General features: G+C 33.8%; 1 protein-coding gene across 1 annotated transcript in view; it reads right to left on the bottom strand.

Annotated features, from left to right (window-relative positions):
* The window catches only part of LOC149409923 (uncharacterized), a 135617-nt gene that overhangs the window by 18786 nt on the left and 95999 nt on the right, over positions 1–20832 (bottom strand). The window contains exons 5-8 of the mRNA XM_089649103.1: positions 16646–16745; positions 15519–15693; positions 10588–10673; positions 2120–2324 (exon numbers count right to left, since the gene is read on the bottom strand). Coding sequence (XP_089505229.1) covers positions 2120–2324; positions 10588–10673; positions 15519–15693; positions 16646–16745 — 566 coding nt within the window. The remainder of the gene's footprint in view (positions 1–2119; positions 2325–10587; positions 10674–15518; positions 15694–16645; positions 16746–20832) is intronic.

The following is a 20832-nucleotide window of genomic DNA, read 5'->3' as shown; positions in this document are numbered from 1 at the left end:
AAAAAATAGATAGAAAGTTTTGCAAATATTATTATTGGACCCGGACCCGGCGTTGCTGGGGGTTATCCTTGGGAGATAGACATATACCATCTTCGACTTTTCCATAGATCTTTTTAAGGTATACATTTCGTAGTATAATATTTTAATTTATCTCAAAAGGTTTAGCCAGCGTTAGCGACTTGATTACAAAACATCGACTTTTCTCTACTTTCTATAAATATGATATGCATTTATTATACATATAATCCTTTCGGAAAAAATCTCTAAATGATAGTGAAAACCCTATCAAAATCCGTTGGGTAGTTTAGAAGAATTAAGCGCACAAACAGATACTTATTTGAAACTACAGGGTTTTCCAATAAGAGATGTTATTTTGAATAGCCCGCTATTTCGGTATATGTTACTTTTGAAGCTGTAATTTTTTAACATTTGATAAGTAGAAACTAAGCCATTAATAAAAATGGAACGATACACGCTTCAACAACGCACTGAAATGATTAAAATTTACTTGAGTGAATCAAATGCAAATGATCTTGAGTGATGAGGCCCATTCCCACCTCGGTGGCTTCGTCAACAAGCAAAATTGTCGCATCTGGGACTCGGAAAACCCAGGAGTTATTATTGAAAAGCCTCTCTATCCTCAACGTTTGACTGTTTGATGCGGTTTATAGTCCAGCGGAGTCTAATGAGACCTTAATTTTTCAAAAATGAGGCTGGAGCAACAGTTACGGTGAATGGATTGCGCTATCGAGAGATGATTAATGATTTTTTATGGCCGAAATTGGATGGTATTGATCTGGACAACGTTTACTTTCAACAAGACGGCGCCATGTGCCACACAAGCAACGAAACCATTGATCTTTTACGATTAAATATCAAAATAACACCTCTTATTGGAAAACCCTGTACAACCGCACAAAATACCCATTGCACTTGACATTCAAATTTGCACCTCAATTCGAGAATAGCTTCGAGTGCGAGCACTTAGAAGATTGTGGTTAGTGTTGGTAGCAATAATGATATGATTTTGCCAACAACTGTTGAATTGGATTTTACAAATACTGTTTGTTTGCGGTTTCAAGTTAAAATTAACGGTACTGCTTACTCGTAATACTTCATGATGTTATAAAACCAGCATTTGAAGACTTTTTCGTTTACGTACACTTGTGCATAACTAATTTTACCACTAGAATTCGACACCTTTTCAAAATGTATTCATTTTGTTGATATTTTATATTTTTATTTATGAAAATTTCATTACAAGCATATTTTTTATCTGCTTCCAACCTTCTGGAGTCAGTTAGACTATGTATAGTAGATCTCGAGGCTAAATTTTGTGGGGAGGTGAAGGAGATGGGCAAGAGGAAAGTGAGGAAGCACCTGGCTATTCAGTTCTGGTCACCAAACACGGTTAAAGCCATTTCAAGCAACGTTTCAATTCTGATTGGTGGTCTTACACCAGGGTGATACTGAGAGTATCTTCCTCTCTGGAACGTGCCACAAATATACTTCATATTATTTTAAATGAATAAATTGTGAAATAACACAAATTAATAAAATTAAATTTACTTGCGCACGCCAATATTTGAACCCGCCACCTCAGAGAGCCTCACCCCTCGACCACGGAGGCCGTCATATGATTGTGTTTACCTAGGATTTCTAGACAGACACTGCTGTTCAAGTTTTACTACGCTAGAGCTCAACTTTGGAGAGCTTTTGGTGCTTAAGACAATAGATTAATGCTATGTGCTTTAGATAGATGTTTATAGTAGTCATCTATTTTTCCTCCTTCATATAATCCGAGCCTCTTCAAGAGAGGTCATACATAAGTCATTGATGATCGTCTTTTTCCTTCTCACACGTCTTTTATGAAAACGAAAAAGACAGAAGCTATGACATCATGTACGACCTCTCTCTGGGACCACTATAACTCGAAGCTTTAGTTAGTATAAAAAAATCACGATGCAATTGACTTTTAAACACAACTAGGTTAACTAGGTTAGGTTAGGATAGATATTTTTTTCATCGATCTTCATGACTTTTTATCACTTTTCAAAATTGTTTGTTTTGTCATGGAATCGAAAACTATCATTTTAAATTTCAAAAATCATGTACTTACCTAAACTAGTGCCGATGGGCGGATTGTAAAGCGCGGGCGCGTCGTAGGGCGGCAGGCCGTCGTGGGCGGGGGCGGGAGCGGGGGCGGCGGGCTGCGCGGAGGGGGCGAACAGCGGAGCGCCCCCCTGCTCATAGTAGGCGGGGGCCCCCAATTCCGACAGTAGCTTGTACTCGTCCTTCAGACTCCACTTGTTGGATGACCAGAGCTGCAAGAAGAAGAAGACGAAAGATTAGAAACTATTCTTTGAAGAATATATACAATGCTGATAAAATAAAGAAGGCCAAGGGAGTAATGTTAGACAAATAATTTGATAATTTGTATGAATTGAATTTACACTTAAATTCAAAATAAATCCGAGTTCCTTGAAACGGGGTTACAATCACTCATAGACAAACACAACGGAAATTAGTATGGTAAAAGCCAAAATCTTCCTATTTTGAAGCTTGTTATTTAGGAAGCATTTGATTCCCTGCTAACTAAGTCCCCCATCATTACAAAGAAAAAATTTCGCATCGCATTGAGACTTTGAGAGTATAAATAATTCAAATATTGTCAGGTTATTTTGTAACTTGGGAATGATTCGTATTTTTAGAAAAACCACTTCTTTTAATAAAATTCACTCTCAAACATCAAATTACAAACATACTAAATTCGGTTGTGCGTCTGTCTGTGAGTGATTATAATCCCGTTTCAAGTAACTCCGATTTGTTTTGAATTTAAGTATAAATTCAATTAAGACAGTCGTCAATGTATCTGCTCGTAATGTAATATTATTATCATTCTATTTTTGAAACATATTTTCAAAATTGGAACTGATGTGTGATGGAATTCAGTCAAGCGATAAAGTACCTACCTATAAGTTAATATTTGTTTACAATAAATTATTTTTATTCTATTTTTAAAATGTGTATTCAATTGGTTTAAAATTCTCATTGTTGACCTTGATAAGAAAAGTCAGATTTAGTGATTTTTAAAGGGTCTGCGCTTTTTAGCTTATATCGTACATTGATAATATCCCGTGATTTTATAGTACAAATCCTATTATTTTACAATTCGAAAATTATATTATTGAATTAATTTTCGAATGGGGCTTAAAATCTCGCCGTATGTTCTCTATGTCGGTTGGTTGGTTGTCCCAGTGCTGGGAATGGGTGCCGCTTGTTTCATCCCCGGTTTTGAGGTGTAATTTGCCTAAATACGTTGAGGTCTGGGGCCGCCACCCTCCAGGGTGGGAGGGGAGGTGTATTTATGAGAGAGGGTGGTATATTATTACCCCCGGACTGGAAATCCCAACCCTGAATCTGCCTTAATTCAAGGCAGTTTCCGCTGCCAAGGGATGTTTTTGAATTAAATTATGTTGGTAAATTTTTTTTTTTTTACAAAACTTGGATAATACCAAATTTGAACAAAATTATGTTAGCAGACCGTGATAAATCACGGGAGATTACAAATAATTGTAGGATTTGGAAGTTGAATATTTATAAAGCAAATGTTTGCCTAGTGATCCTTTGCCTTTTAAGACTGTTAGAATTTTACTTTCAAAATGAACACGAACAAAAACAATAACTATTTTTTCAAATTTAAAATTATTAACGACATAAAATAGTTTTAGTATCTACTTAATCTCTTGTCTGAATACATACTACAGTCAATTCCAACTTTCGTCACAACCACAATCAGTATTTTTTAAATTAAATTTTGTATAAACAGAATGAAGTTCTCTTAAAATGAAGGGATACAAAAGATTAATTAGTTCTCTTACTAATAAACCTGTTAACACAAATTTATACAGCTGATTTAGAAAACATTTACGATACATTGATTGATGCTTATCGGTTGTGTAAGATTTAAAATTCGCGTTTAGTAAGACCATTTGTATGTATAAAGAGGTTTATTTAGAGGTTTAGAAGTGAGAAAGTAGTGTCGAGAGAATATTTGACAAGAAAAGAATGGTAGAAGCAGTCGGGGACGCTTGATACAGTCACGACACGATCAAGTGAATCAAATAGGTACTTGATACGGGTAATTTTAAGAGAATGGAAGAAAAACTGAAGATATTAAAATAGTATAAATTGGACTATATATGAATTTGAATGAAGCCATGAATGAGTATCGTGTTTGAATTGTTTGACGGTCTATCTTCTCTGCTTACCCCTGCGGGAAATAATAATATAATAATAATAATAATAATATCTTTATTTATATCTTTATTTTTATATAATAATATAATAATAATAATAATAATATCTTTATTTAGGAAAGTTTACACATTACAACTATACATACATATTATGGTGTACATTAATTTGTAACTTTTATATTTAAGGTTATAAATTTAACAAAAATTAAGAACTATTAATACAAACATAATATTTTGAAGGTAAATAGAAAATAAAAGCACAGTTGTGGTTTCTCAAATACCGCCTCACTAGGCTAGCCTGTGTTGAGGCAGAATTATTTGTGTTAGTTCCTAATACCATTGAACATACCTATACTTGTATTAAGAAGTATTCGCTCAATAATGTGGTGGTAATGTGGTGACTTCAATAACTGCAAATTTGGGTGAATGCACCGGTAAAGGCCCTATTCTTATTTTTAATCCAAATTTTTACATTATCTTTGAAATTTTTTTGTGAATCATGGTGTGATAGTTATCTACTTAATTTGTCTTATTAAAATAAGTTGAAGAACTAATTTGGAGCAATTTCTTTTCCATTTTAACAAATGATTTCTTTTAAAATTTTAAAATATTTGTGTACGTCTTATTAAAATAAGTTGAAGAACTAATTTGGAGCAATTTCTTTTCCATTTTAACAAATGATTTCTTTTAAAATTTTAAAATATTTGTGTACATCCCTTAAGAGTTGAAAATATCACCAGATTTTGCGTAAAATGTCCCTCGAAAGAGGGAATCTACCCCACAACCTCACCTCCCTAGAAAAGGCACTCAGAAAACCCCTACTCCTCTCAAAACAACCCCTAATTCTACACAACCTACCTTTATATATACCACACTGAAAACTCAGTTATAACCTCTCTTTCTGTTGCATGATTCTTATATGAGAAAAAGGGAGAGATTACAACGGATTTACAAGCAGTAATACTTTCGAAAATTCTATCTAGGAATCAGTCCATCCTTTTCTTTCTTTTGGAAAATCTTGTGTTTCTAAATCTGTCTATCTCGCTTTCTTCATCTTGTTTTTTTTTTCTCTCAGTTTCATTTACTCGTACCTTCTTCTTTCTTCTCTTCTTGTTTCTAGAAATTTCATCTTCTTCTCTTCTTATTCTCTTCCCTCAGATCTTTCCTAATAGACGGAGAATTACCGTAAAGCAGTGCGTTTGTACAAAAAACAGACCGTATTATATGACGAAACAGTGAGATCACTGTAAAATGTGAAGGCGTTTATCGAAAGATACTTTTTTTATTATGATAAATAAGAAAATTTACTGTCGCATAGGATTAAACAGCTTCAAAACGAGAAAATCTACCTTCGACGATAGCAGTCGAATAACGAATGGTTCGACCCTCTTGTAGTTTGAGTGGAATAACTTTTGGCGTTTGGCGTATGTACTCGTAATTATGTACTTTCGACGGCGATTGCGAGCGGCCTGAATTGGAAAATCGATACCCAGTGTATCGATTGCCTATGATGTATTTTGAATATTTTTGATCTAAAATGAGCGGTTTTCTAAAGTAGAATAAGATTTTTATTGTTGAGTTCCGGCGTTATGTAATTTGCACAGATATTTTTGCCTAAAATTGTTAGTTGAAGGCATTTTTTTTAAAAAATCTTGCTATTACATTTCAACCGTGGGCTATGAAAATAAATTGAATCCGTAAGATGCTAGGATATGAATAAGGAGTTAAAATCTATCAAAATTATAATAAAAATAAACCTGCGTAAAATCATGGGACATTTTGTTTGTAAATCTAGTTAGGTAGTAAATAACGCTTTCTTGAAAATATAAGAAACACAGATCTTTCAAAAATCATGAAATCTGACTTTACCTGTCAAAATTAACACTTCAAATATTCAAATTGTTTCAAATTTCGAATTGAAATTATTCTCAGGTAAAAAAATATTATACTATAGATAGGTACTTTATTGATTGTCTGAATTCTTGACACAATCAGTTCTTGTTTTAAAAATGGCACTTAAATTCATTGGACCAGAGTTACAATCACAGACAGACATACAACCGAAATTAGTATGTTTGATGGTGATAAAATAAAATTATAAAACTGTTTTAAAACATAACACCACGTGCTTCTATATATTTTTTAAAAATTAACATCTAATGCATATTAAAAAATAATATATATATATATTTTACTAGAATAAATTACTTCTTTTTGCTTAAATTTTCGTTTAGCTCCCACACATTGACGGCCATTTGACGGCCATTTGACGGCCGGCGTGGTCTAGTGGTATACGCTTTTGACTACAGATCCGAAGGTCGCGGGTTCGAACCCGGCGTGCGCAAATAAATTTTATTTGATTAATTTGTGTTATTTCACAATTAATTAATTTAAAATAATATATAGTATATTTGCGGCACGTTCCAGAGTGGAAGATACTCTCAGTATCGCCCTGGTGTAAGACCACCATTCAGAATTGAAACGTTGCTTGAAATGGCTTTAGCCGTGTTTGGTGACCAGATCTGAATAGCCAGGTACTTCCCCACCTTCTTCTTCCCCATCTCCCTCCCCTCCCCAATACCCTCAGCCTCACAACATACCCCAATTGGGGATGCCATAGTCTCACTGGCTCCAGACGGGAGCAGTTGGGACTCTTGTGCGGTAATACTGTAAAAAAAAAAAAAAAAACACATGTTCAAAACGTCAATAAATTTGCTATTTGCTTGTTAATACAATTCGATTATCCGCGTTTTCTTATTACAGCCAAACAACATTGAGTTTACTGTACACCAGCTTCAACATGTATAATTTGGCTGGAGGGAGGTTAGGCCCGAGTTAGAGAGCTATTGCGCCTGCTTATGGGCACTTTGTTTGAGTGAAAAGTGCTCGAATTGTCGGGAAAATGAGAAAACCGGGGAACTAAGATGATAATAACCAATTTTGACGATTCTACGATTTAAAGCAGAATTTTATTACGAATATTTTGTCAAATGTCTTTTTTATGGAGGTTTTAATATGGTTTTATAGTAGATACTACAGGGTTTTCCAATAAGAGGTGTTATTTTGATATTCAATAGTAAAAGATCAATGGTTTCTTTGCTTGTGTGGCACGTAGCGCCGTTTTGTCGAAAATAAACGTTATCCAGATCAATACCATCCTATTCCGGCCATAAAAAATCATGAATCATCTCTCGATAGCGCAATCCATTCACCGTAACTGTTGCTCCAGCCTCATTTTCAAAAAAGTAAGGTCCAATGACTCCGCCGGACCATAAACTGCACCAAACAGTCACACGTTGAGGATAGAGAGGCTTTTCAACAATAACTCTTGGGTTTTCCGAGCCCCAGATGCGACAATTTTGCTTGTTGACGAAGCCACCGAGGTGGAAATGGGCCTCATCACTCAAGATGATTTGCATTTGATTCACTCAAGTGAATTTTAATAATTTCAATGCTTTGTTGAAGCGTGTATCGTTCCATTTTTATTAATGGCGTAGTTTCTACTTGTCAAATGTCAAAAAATGAGAGCTTAAAAAGAAACATCTACCAAAATAGCGGGCTATTCAAAATAACACCTCTTATTGGAAAACCCTGTATATGAGTTTTATTTAGATCTATCGAAGAGGCCTAGAAACTTCCTATTTTGATTGAGTATTAATAAAAATGTAGTTAAAAAAAATACATTAGCTTCACACAGAAGGTGTGATTTGTCATCTTTTGTGTGTTGTGCGGAGGGTTTTTTTAAGGAAAGGAAGGAGACGAAGTTCTGGGAAGAAAAAAGGTATGAGGGGTGGATAGGAATCGAAAAAAAGGGTTGGGTAAGAAGGTGGGAATCTGGGGGTCAGTGGGTTCAAGAGTGACGGACGTAGTTCTTCTCTCCCACTGCGGTTCAAGGCGATGGGTCGAGAGAGTCCTGCTGGAGACATCCAATGGTCTCACTCAACAAGTATCTCCCAATCCGTCCGCTACGCAATAAATAAGACCTAGACAAATGTCACCCCCATGAACCCGGGCACCCCTGCTAAGTAATCAAAAGTTGCGAACCACTTGAAGTGACTTATGACAGAGGTGTTGGTTGTTCAACAAATGATTCCTAGGGCAGCGGTACCGGCGGAAAATATGTAATATGAAAAACAAAGGATTTCTGAAGCATTTCTCTATCGTTCCAACATGTTAACCCGAATTCGGCGTATTTCATTCCATATCCTACAATATTATGAAGTGCAGAATACCTGAGAAATTATAAAATATTGTACTTGTACATTTACGACATCAGCCTCCTAGTGTAAGCTGGCCCATTAACAAAGCAGTCTCCTGCGAGCGCTGCGGCCACTTTACTGCTAACAGTAGGGCATTAATTACATAGTAGGTTTATTACAGCGGACAAAACACGGGTTAGAAGAGCACGAGGACACAGGACAAACGAGAAACACTTACAATCTACACCAGGTAGAAATATATATATGCTACTGCAGGTAAATTTACCCGCTTACAGCTGGTATTTAGATATATTTACATTGTAATTTACACAAATTGGAGTTTTAATGTAAGTTTTGGTTTAATTATATCAACAAGGTTATTATTGATATAACACCATAGTCGATTCACAAAATCCTTAGTACAAAAAACATGTCACCAACCTACAGCTAAAACGACTCTTCGGGAAAGAAATTTGCAATATTTCTCTATAAAACTGTTTAATAGCCTCTTGTAATAAAAATAATTAAAAAATAACTGACTTCAAAAGAAGTGTTAATATTGAAATGTTTCGTTCCTGTGAATATTTTAAAAATAATTTACTTATCACTTGCGGAATCTACTTTACGATATGGAATAACCACATGGGGACACTCTTGCAAAACTACGTTAAATTACCTACAATTAGTACAAAATTCTATGATTAAATTACTAGTTCCAAAACAGATATTTTCACAGAGGCGAAACATATCATTATTGTATCGGAACTTGACTGTCTTACCGGTACAGGCCTTATTATGGCACAAAATATTGATTCAGCATATATCTGACTTTGAATATAAGAGGAAAGTCGAACATGAACATAATACTAGGTTCACAAAAAATGAAGGAATGCTTGTACCAAAACATAATAATAAATACGGACAGCGAACCCTGGAATACAGCGTGCCCAAAATATTCAACATGTTACCAAGCAATATAAAAAATGCGAATTACCTCAGAGATTCAGATATATGCTGAAAACATGGCTACTAAGCAGAGATACTCTGTATTAGTAATACTTTTGATTATGGCAGTGGTTGGTGATAAATATGATGTATAAGTTGTATTGTAATAAGTAATAATATTATGAACATATGTTATATTGTAATTGAACATGAACATCCTGTTGACAAACTGCTTAATTGCGGTGTAATGGGATTGTACTTTGAAGAACAATAAAAATAAAAATGTGGATTATGTACAAGGGAAGGAAGAATATAGATCCAATGTTGCAACCTAACAAAGAAGTATTGAGATATGGATTATGGACACAGGGAGGAAGAATGGCTATCCCAATTGGGATATGTTGTGAGGCTGAAGGTAGTGAGGGGAAGGAGATGGGGAAGAGGAAGATGTGGGCGAACCTGGAGATTCAGATCTGACAGTTCTTGAAAGCCATTTCAAGCACTGTTACAATTCTAAATGATGGTGTTACACTACGTCGATACTGAGAGTATCTTCCACACTTGCCACATGTATAAAATGTATTATTTTAAAATAATAAATTGAGAAATAACACAAATTCATCACATAAAATTTATTTATTTTATTTTTTATTTTTTTTTATATTTTTTTATTTTTTTTATTTTTATTTTTATTATTTATACCCGCTAAACTGCCTAAGCAGTTTGTCAGCAGATGGCCGAGTTTTAAACCATCGACCTTCGACCACGGGGGGCGCCAAATAATTATACCACAGAACTTGCTTATAAATAAAGTGTTTTTTTATACATTGAATAAAATTATTTAATATGTTTATCGTAGCATTAGAGGGAGACGACAATATACAGCCTTCATACGCAGTAGCGCGAACACACTCAGCCTCTTTCTGTTCCAGACCATCATTCAAGTAAACGATTAGTCCGCCATACTAGTAGTTCCTTAAATAGGTGCCTCATCAACAAACTACATTAAAAGAAGAATATTAATGTTATCTACATTAGTGACCTCCATACAAAACACTTAAAATAACATTGGCGCAGCCGGTAAGATTTTCATAGTTTTGCATACCGACAAATAAATGACATATCGAAGAGCACTGTTGTATCAGAGGGTTTCTTTAATGTGTATATTTCAAAAGGAAACTTACGTTAGAGTAGAGCTGGTCACCATTGTAGTGACTTCTCTGTCTTTTGATGTCTTCGTCTGATTGGCTGGTGTATTCTCGGTTGTCATCTGAAAATAAAATACAATTTATAAAACGCATTTTTATAACTGATAAAACATGTAACAGTAACACAAAATAATATATAAACTACAGGGTTTTCCAATAAGAGGTGTTATTTTGATATTCAATCGTAAAAGATCAATGGTTTCGTTGCTTGTGTGGCACGCAGTGCCGTCTTGTTGAAATTAAACGTTGTCCAAATCAATACCATCCAATTTCGGCCATAAAAAATCATTAATCATCTCTCAATAGCGCAATACATTCACCGTAACTGTTGCTCCAGCCTCATTTTCAAAAAAGTAAGGTGCAATGACTCTGCCGGACAATTAACTGCACCAAACAGTCACACATTGAAAATAAAGAGGCTTTTCAACAATAATTCTTGGGTTTTCCGAGCCCCAGATGCGACAATTTTGCTTGTTGATGAAGCTACCGAGGTCGAAATGGGCCTCATCACTCAAGATGATTTGCATTTGATTCACTCAATTGAATTTTAATCATTTCAATGCGTTGTTGAAGCGTGTATCGTTCCATTTTTATTAATGACGTAGTTTCTACTTGTTAAATGTCAAAAAATGACAGCTTCAAAAGTAACATCTACCGAAATAGCGGGCTATTAAAAATAACACCTCTTATTGGAAAACCCTGTAGAAAAATACTACATATAAGACAAATCATTTAAACTACATTACCAACGATACTATAATTTGTAGGATTTAACTAAATGCTGGCATAGATTTAATTCTATAAATATATCAATAGTACCCTCAAACTTGTTCCTAGATCATGCATCCTATTGGTTAGTGAGTGTGTCTGATAGTTGGTCGTGTATGTATTGCAGAATAATGTTACATATTGTCTTGTGTTCCTGTTATTAAAATATTTTACTTTTGAAACATACTTTTATAACGTTTTGTAGTTTGGAACCTAAGTGAACAGCGCAGGTGCGTTACAGAAGCAGAACAACCGTTTATATAAAGCAGCGAAAACTCCCGAACGGTGAGCTTTGGCATCATGAAATTTGCACAACTGTTTCCAACTGGAATCACCGGTTGAATGTGACTATTTTGAATTGGTATTCGCATCTGTTCGAAATGTCTAGGTCTCGGCACTTTTTGTCCTGTTATTTCCATAATTAGCTGTGGAGCTTTGAAATATCTAGCAATAAAGTTTTCAAAAAAAATAGTTATATTGAAATCTCGGTTAAGTCATTGTAGGAGCCTGTAAAAAAATTCAGTGAAACCGGTTGCCATTCTGTCGTTAAAACAAGTGTTATACGAAAATAATGTACATATTATGTTTAGTTTAATAATGTTATATTATACTATGTAATTCATTAACTTAAAACGAATAACGAATTCATTTAAAGTTACCAGAAAATATTTCAAATTGTTTTAATAGCTCTAAAACTCCGAAGAACCGAGCGAATTAGTGATATATTATTTTCTTTCTTTTAGGGATGCGGACTGGAAATCGTCTCTGCGGGATTCCCAGAGGGAAATTGAGCCCGGGCTGTTCCAGAACTGGAATACTAACCAATTAAAAGAAGAAGACAATCCGGAATTTATTAGGAACAGTTTTATGTGGAGAAAAGTTGACCCAAACTGAGGGGACTTAAAAGAGTTCTGGTCTGGTGATTTTCCGTTGTAAAGTTTCAACTGTTGATTGTTGAATCAATTTAATTAATTGTTAATTATATTTATTTTTTGTTATTCTCTAAATGACTTTGTTGTTGTTGTAAGGATAGACAAACTTTAAACAATATAAAAAAAAGAAACATTCAGAAAGAACGACTATTTCACTACAAATAAGAGAATATTTGAAATTTACTTTTTTGGATAGAAGTTCACAGTTGTAACTGTTAATTAACCCGTGTAATCAATTTTCGTGCAGGTTTATTTAACTAATTGAATTTTGCACTATACACTTCACCTTCTGACGCCAGACGGAAATTTTCTGATAATCGCTTTTACGTAAAATTGTACAATCATCAGTTGGTACACCAAACATTTTATCCCAAATTATCATCATCTACAAAACTAAAAACTAAAAACTTACCCTTTTAAGCTGTCGTACCCTTAAATTAAATATACCAATCCTAAGAGAAAGTCCAGTTATATTCAATTTTTCAATTAAGTCCTAAATCTTGTATCTAAATTTTTCCAATAAACAATTAGATAATGTTAATTAAGTGTTAATCTCAAGTGACCTACCAGGTAAGTATTGTACTGTATATTTTCTCCATAAATAGTTAAGTAATAACATAGATCACTGTAGAAATGTATTATAAGTTTGTACAGCGCCCTTGAGGTGTTTTTGCACAAAAACGGCGCTATACAAGTCATCCAAGTATTATTATTATTATTTTATTATTATCACACCATCAAGAAAATCAACGAGGAGGATGATCATTTTCAATAGCCTACCACACAAATACAAGATATTTATCCCCTGCACCGCGAACACTAAGAAAACACTTTTTTCTTAAACACATTCTTGTTCGTCATTTACTTTTGTTAACATTATGCCTGTACTGTACTTAAATAAAACAAAATAAAAAACTAATTATGTAAATAAAAATCAAAGTAGAACGTACTTTTTTACCTCCACAGTTGAATCAGATCGTTGAACTAAAATTAATACCTTCGAGAACAAGTCTTTTTGGCAACATCGCGACTCTGTTAAACTTTCTGGAGCCAAGTTAAAGTTTTAACTGAGGGCTCCTTAACTAAGTTGTTCCTCTTAGATAAGTTTGTGAACGGGGCCCGGCTAAGTTATGGTCGGACCCCTAAGGTTTGTAATTTGCGATTCGGAGCAAACTGCCGTAAAGTATTATGCTTTATTACGCACTTATTTTTATCTTTAATTACAATTTGAAATGGAAATAAAACAAATTAAATAAGAATATTGTATTAATTTATTTATTTTTAATATCAACGGTATATAATAAACCATATACAGTGAATTATAAACAGTGACATCAGAAAATATACAATTAACAGAAACTCTAGATCTAGATGGATATAAAAAGTTGGAGATACAAGTACATGCAAAACTTATAGGTAGACTATGTTAGATTAGTATTGATTGAAATATATGATAGTACAGATACATGATATAATATAGTACAATAGCTAAAATATATGCATTTATTTTCAGGTTTTGGTTGAAAGCAGGTAAGTGCCAATCAAGCTGTTGGTTCACCTTATTGACCCAAGTTTCATCAGTTGCCCCAGGAAGTTCATTTTATATACATATTTATTTGAATTTTTACGTAAGTATGAAAAGATATGATATTAAACCTTTTTGTACCTAGCTTCTGTGCAATTAAACAGATCCGCTACATCTGCGTACCTATTACTAATTTCATGTAATCTAGGTACAAGCGAGTGTTTGAAATGTTCAGTCTTAGACTTGTTACAATTAAACAGGGTTTTAGAACGAGTAGCTCTTATGGGTACATCAAATTCAATGAGGTTAATTAAATCAAGGCTGTCTACACTACCATTTACAATTTTGAACATTAATATTTAATAAATGATAAAAGCTTTTGAAAATTCATGCGGTCATATAAAATTGTAATACTAAATAAAGAATTACTCAGAATGACGTACTTTGCCTTCTGACAATCAATAATACAATATGGCATTATAGAAAAATTCCAATCATCAAAAACTGATGATTTATTAAAATCCTGTTAAAACCGTGATAGCACGCAATTTCCCAACAAAATAACAGTAAATTCAGAAAATATACGTGTTCTTACGACTTCGCTTATCCTATTAAACTACTGACGAAATGAAAAAAATAATAGATACATGTTTCACTGAGTTTGTTGGGAATCTGTCACTTCAATCATTAAATTCCTGCAGTCCCGTTAATAACAGGAATACGAAAAATTTGACCAGATTTTCAATAAATTTGCAATCCATTATATCAGTAAATTTTCTTCACGTGGAAACACAACCGCTTTAAATAGTAAAAAATGAATATTTAAAACAATTTATTCTACTTAAATCATATGCATATTCATCAGAACTTCTTTTTAAAGAATTTAGAGGAACTAAATGAATTATAATTCTACCATGGAACATTACAAATTTTAAATAAAACTGCACAATTTAAAAATAATAGGAAAAATCGATTCTCCCAATTCTAAAAATAAAAAAAAGGTTTAATTGGACTATAAATTTGAAGTAAAGTTTTTTTAATACGTTACCAGAAAGTGTCAGAAATAATAAAAAATATTTTAAATTTCATCTTAAGGCGATGCACTACGTCGTGTAATATTTTGAATCGAGCCGCCATCAATAACACTCCTTAACTAGATGGCGATAAGGCTTAAATTCACGCTTAACACCATCCAGCTGTTTTGATTTACGCAAGAAAAAAACATTGCCAAAAAGTGCCTTTTATTTTATTTTGTGGATTGTCAGGACTAAATATTTAAATGTTTTCCGATCATTTTATAAATAACTTAATTTGCCACATTATACAATGAAACCATAACCAAAAATGGGTTCGTAAGTAGAAAATTTTGAACTATAAAGCAGTTTTTATAGGCCTTATAAATGATTTTTTTCTGGGCTTATAAAAAGACTTATGTAAAAAATACTCGATTATTTTAAAGGCCAAGATGTATTATACTCGCGGTATTTATTTAAAGCATCTGAAACATTTCTAGGCGACCAAATTTTCAAACAAAAAACACACGATTTTGCATTACTACGTAGTGAATCACCTTAAAATATAAAGTAAGCAACCCACAACGTTAAATAAAAACACAATTTTCCACAACAAGCAGTTGAAAATTGTTAGAATTTCACAACAAACAAATGAATAGTTAACCCTACCGTTATCGTCGTGTCTCTTCCGCCTGTGATGGGCGGCGTGCTCCGCCCCCGAGGTGACCACGGCGGCGCCCGCCCCCGCCCCAGCCGGCTGCAGTCCAAGTATCCCGCTGATGCTGTAACTGCCGGTACTGCTCACCTGGGGCTCTCCTGTCGCAACGCCGGAATGAGTTATCACCTGGAAGAAAAAGAAGAGGAATTATGATTATTGGTTAAAATTTATGCCATTAACATTTTAGGTACAGCGTCTTGGCTGTTGAACTAAATTTAGCAAAGTCTCAAACCATCAGAACAAAGATTTCTACTGTAGATGTTAGTAATTAATTGAATAAGGAACTTGAGCGAAAATATTATGAAATAAAATAAAGCCAATATCTTCAAGACGTAAGTGAAGCAGCCGTGCACAGAAATATACGACGAGCGCCCTGGTGTATTGGAAAGACTGGCGGTTGAATTTGCGCTATCAAATCTCTAAAATAAAGTGGGAATCTTAACGACATGTATCGATGATTCAATCCAATATTTTATTTTATGCCTTTTTTGAAAGGATTGAGTTTTTTTATAGACAAAACTATTTATTCATATTCATATTGCGTATGTACGGGCGCAAACAAATTCCAAAAGATGACATAGGCCTTGAGGGCCTCGCGTGTGAGTTAATGTAAAAAAAATATTCATGCTTTATGTTGGGAAGTGAGTTAGCTAAGAGCTTCACAGATGCACTCATAGAGGGCAGTGCAAAGAGCTTGCTTGGAAGTCCGCAAGATGGCAGCTAGTAGTCAGTAGTCGCTAGGGCCAGTTAGGCTGCTTCCAGACAAACATGGGGTATACAGATCTCATTTAGCCAGCTCCCAGTTAGGTCGACCATCGAAGTCACTCTTGTAATACGCGAAGTATTGAATAAATCCCTGATTTAATATAAAGAACTTATTCTCTAAAATCTCCTTCTACAACGAGTTGGAGAACTGTTTGTGGGAACACAACAGTTACTTATACATTACTGTTGTATGTTATATTCTATGTTACATTTTCAATGTATTGTGTTCATAAAAAGATGTGCTTCATTGTATGTAAAAGCCGTTTGGGAGTTAAAAAAACTAGAATTTGGAAAAAGATAGGCAACTACTTACAGAAACAACGGATCCATGGGTTTGGTTGTGTCCATCCTGGTCTTGTTGGGATTGTTGGTGAACGTGTTTCGCTTTTTCGGCAGCTTTGTTTCTTACGATCCTGGAAAGATAATAAAAAAAGACAAATTAAGATAAACCTTGAAATTAGGATAAATTTGATTAGAGAAGGATATTTTCAAAAATGGGTACTAGACACAAGAAAATATATGTATTTGAATTTCAATTTTGTTTTCGTGATTTAATTAATGCGAATCTTGGAAGTGGAAATTAACCCACTTCCCGATATACGATCAAGATGAAACTTGACAAATAGACTCGTTATCGATGACAATGCATTCTATCAATTTTTGGAGACAATCACCCATACACACGCAGACATATACGCGTTTGCTGAATGCACTTAAAACAAAATAAATGTCAGTCCTACACAATCAGTTGTTAGCGAGGTTGACTCAACAATAATAACACAAATTAATACAATAAAATTCGTCTGCATGGGCTCTATATAATTTACGTAGAAAGTTTTAGTTTACGATTACTGTTCCACTAAATTATTACGTTTTTAATATAAATAAATAATAATAAATTAAATTCATATATAAAAATGCAAAAATCATTCATTTTGAATACATGTAGGATAACGAAAGATTTTTTAAATATTTATGCTAAGGGATCAGTAGGATTTATAGGACCTGTTAGGAGTTCTACCGAGCCGAACCCTCTGATATGAAAATATCTGGAGTCGGTGAATTATTTTCTCATTTGATCTCTGGCGAGTTTACGTGTTGTTCGTGTATTGTTTTGTATTTATTTTGCTTATATAATGCACTTGCATAATGTTGATTGACTGGATGATCATTTGTGGAAAAGTGTGTGGAAGGGTTTAGTTTTTCCTATGGGGAAGATTTAACCCGGACATAAAATCGGAAAAGAAAAAAAAAGATTTTTTGTCTTCTTTTCTTAGTAACATATAGAGATAATGATATCCTTACTGGGATCTCCCGTGCTGAGGATTTCATTTACATATTATAATTTAATTATAAGAAAATAATATTACAACAAAGTAACATATGAATTTAATTAATAACATATATCATGTACTTTATTTTATAATTTTTTTTTTAATAATTTTAAAATAAGTAAGATAGTGTTTTTTTGTATAGTTCGGTTTAGTAGATTCGGTTTTAGTCTGTGTTTGATATCAGTATATTTTCTATTTCAGATCTCCCTATATTACGTATCCAGCTTTTTATTTGAGATTTAAATGTTAAAATGTTTAGGTTTTTGAGTGAGAGTGCTATTTTATTGTAGAATTTAATACTATGATATAAGAAGCTTTTTTGTCCAAAAGTTGTAATACTAGTTATTTGTTGGATAAGTTTTATATATAAATAAAATATGTCCTCAAGGGGTGTTATTTTTTTCTACTTGACATATTAACACCAGTGCCCCTTTCTTAATGTTATTCACTACACTTTCATCGACCTAGCATTATTTTCTGATCTCATTAATAATACAATATAATCATCATGAAAATACATGCTTCTAACTAACAAAACCGCATTAAAATTCCATCACACAGAGTATCATATTTATGACATCATAACTGCTCTATTAGGGGTGAAATTGATTACATTTAAATGAAAACTGTATTAAGGGTGGTTTCTACTCTGAAAACGAACTGCATCCCTTATTGAAGCGTGCGGGGAGAGAGAAAAGTTGTGTTCTGGCGAGTGGCTGCAGTAATTCAGAATTTGTCAGGGTGGTTTCATCTTGTTTTTTATACACAACCCCCTGTAATGAATCCGAGAGGGTTGCTTAATTTATTATTAGCCAGTTTATTAGATTGGTTAATAACGTTAAATAAGAAGTAGAATTAATCTGTTTGTATCATGGCTCAAACGGCAAAACTTTTCGCACTTGACATTCGAGTGCTTACGATCCTCGGCTACGAATCCGGAGGCTGCGGGTTCGATTCCCAGAGTGCACAAGTAAATTTTATTTGATAATTTACATTTATTATCGGCCTGGTGAAAGACCACGATTAAGAAGCGAAAATTTGCTTGAAAATGGCTTTAGCTGTGTTTGGCGACCATTTTGGAGGAGGCCCACTACTTCCCCGCCCTGTTTTAGGTACTGATGGTACCCCTTCAGAGCTCTCGTAAGGACGCTAATTTTAAAAAAAAAACGAATCTACATTTAAAATTTCAAAACAAGACCTCCAAAAGACCGCCTCCTGTTTGGCGACCAGATCTAAATTGCCCCAAATTCCTCTTCTCAATATCCTTTCTCTCCCCACTACCTTTAGTCTCACAACATATTCCCAGTTGGGGATGCCATAGTCTCACTGGCTCCAGAAAGCTCCAGAAAGCAGTTGGAACTCTTGTGCGATATACGCAATAAAAAAACATGGTTTGTTCATGTTTTTTTTCGTTATCGATGTTTTTGAGTTATTTTATCTAAAATTTGAACGGAAAGCTCTGACGTCATGAAATTATCACAGCATTTTCTTTCTGAAAATTGTTCAACTTCAACAAAATAAATTTCCGCTATCAAAACGATTACAATAATGAATTGTCGTACTTTAAAATCTTCTTTCCTGCATCTGCCTAAAATTCTGAGAACAATTCCAACAATGGAGATGCTAAAGCTTCCATTGCTCCAGGTGAATGGTACTCTTGTATCACATAACAAAAAAGAGTCAAAATATCATGTTGAATAAAATTTTATCTCACAATTTAAAATGTAATTTACAAGCTGTTAATATTCGAGTTTAAAAATTACGAAATTACAATTAAATTGATTTCATTCTTTGTATACAAAAAAGAATTTTCCAATTTTTCCTTTTCACATTCCGGAAGGCATTTCAACCCCTAGATATTCGTCAAACCGACCCCCCGCCGTACAGGATGTTCCAAAAATTAATGCAATTCATCATGAGCAACCACAGGGTGTTCCGGTCGCTACAGTGTCCCCCATCCCTGTGTAAAAAATCTCTCTCGGTTACTGTGTGATATTATTATGGAGGGATGGTTTTTTATTCGGTATAAAAATAATGAAATTTTTGTATTTTGAGGTAAATTGTTAAATTCAAACAAACAATGATATGATTGCCTTAATGTTAGCCAACCTCCGATAGGAGAAGGCACCAGGAGAAGCCTTTAAGATGTTTTCCATTACATTTGTAATGACAACATTCAAGTTTTCGTCCTTTTAGAAGTTGGCCTTTCGGAAATTTGGATAATTATTCAGAATTCCTGATTTATTTAGACTTTAAGGATTTCGGCTTTCAAGATTATGTTTACTGTGAACTTGTCTACCTAAGAATTTTGTCATTCGAGATTTCGGCTTTCAAGATTTTGCATACTTTAATTTGGCCAATTTGGTCATTCAAGATTTCGGCCTTCGGGATTTCGGCATTCGTGATTTCGAAGTGATTCGAAGTCGAAAACCTTATCCCTCGACAACGGAGTACGCCATTAATGTAAAATAAGCTAATGTATTACAAAAAAACATTTTAATAAAATAGAATTAATTTTAACACAATAATGCATTAATTACAATTTTATGTTTTAAAATTTTATCAACGGTGTTTTTGCAAGTAAAATTCGTCATGATAAAAAGCCACCCAATTTTGACGGTATGATTTAATTAATTGAAGCCACTGCACTCCGAATTTCTAACGATTTGTAATATATTTTTTTCACCCTTTTTATGTTTATATTTAATAGATTTTATGTTCCTAAAAAAATATGTTATTTTTTAAGATTTTCTATTTCAAACGAGTCGTATTTTTACCATTTTCGCTGAATTATTATCGTTTTTTAATATTAGCGCGCTCCCTCTAACATTCGTATTTACATATCTCCCTTTCAAACCATCTTCAAACGCTTACTACGGAGCCTTAAAGATTATTTTATTATTTCCACATACACACGTACACACAGACGTAGGCAGTAAATTACTAAACCGTTTAAACGGAATCATATTCTTTACAATTTTGATTGCTTAATTAATAATACGCATTTGATGTTGTAAAGGGTTTTCCAATAAGAGGTGTTATTTTCATATCCAATCGTAAACAATCAATGGTTTCGTTGCTTGTGTGGCACGTAGCGCCGTCTTGTTGAAAGTAAACGTTCATCCATATCATCTAATTTCCGCCATAAAAAAACATTAATCATCTC

This window comes from Hesperophylax consimilis, chromosome 29 (genome assembly GCF_061612785.1).
Source record: "Hesperophylax consimilis isolate HC1 chromosome 29, BYU_Hcon_1.0, whole genome shotgun sequence".
Lineage (NCBI taxonomy): Eukaryota > Metazoa > Arthropoda > Insecta > Trichoptera > Limnephilidae > Hesperophylax > Hesperophylax consimilis.
The sequence above is the reverse complement of the archived record's forward strand: the minus strand, read 5'-3'. Positions and strand labels throughout refer to the sequence as shown.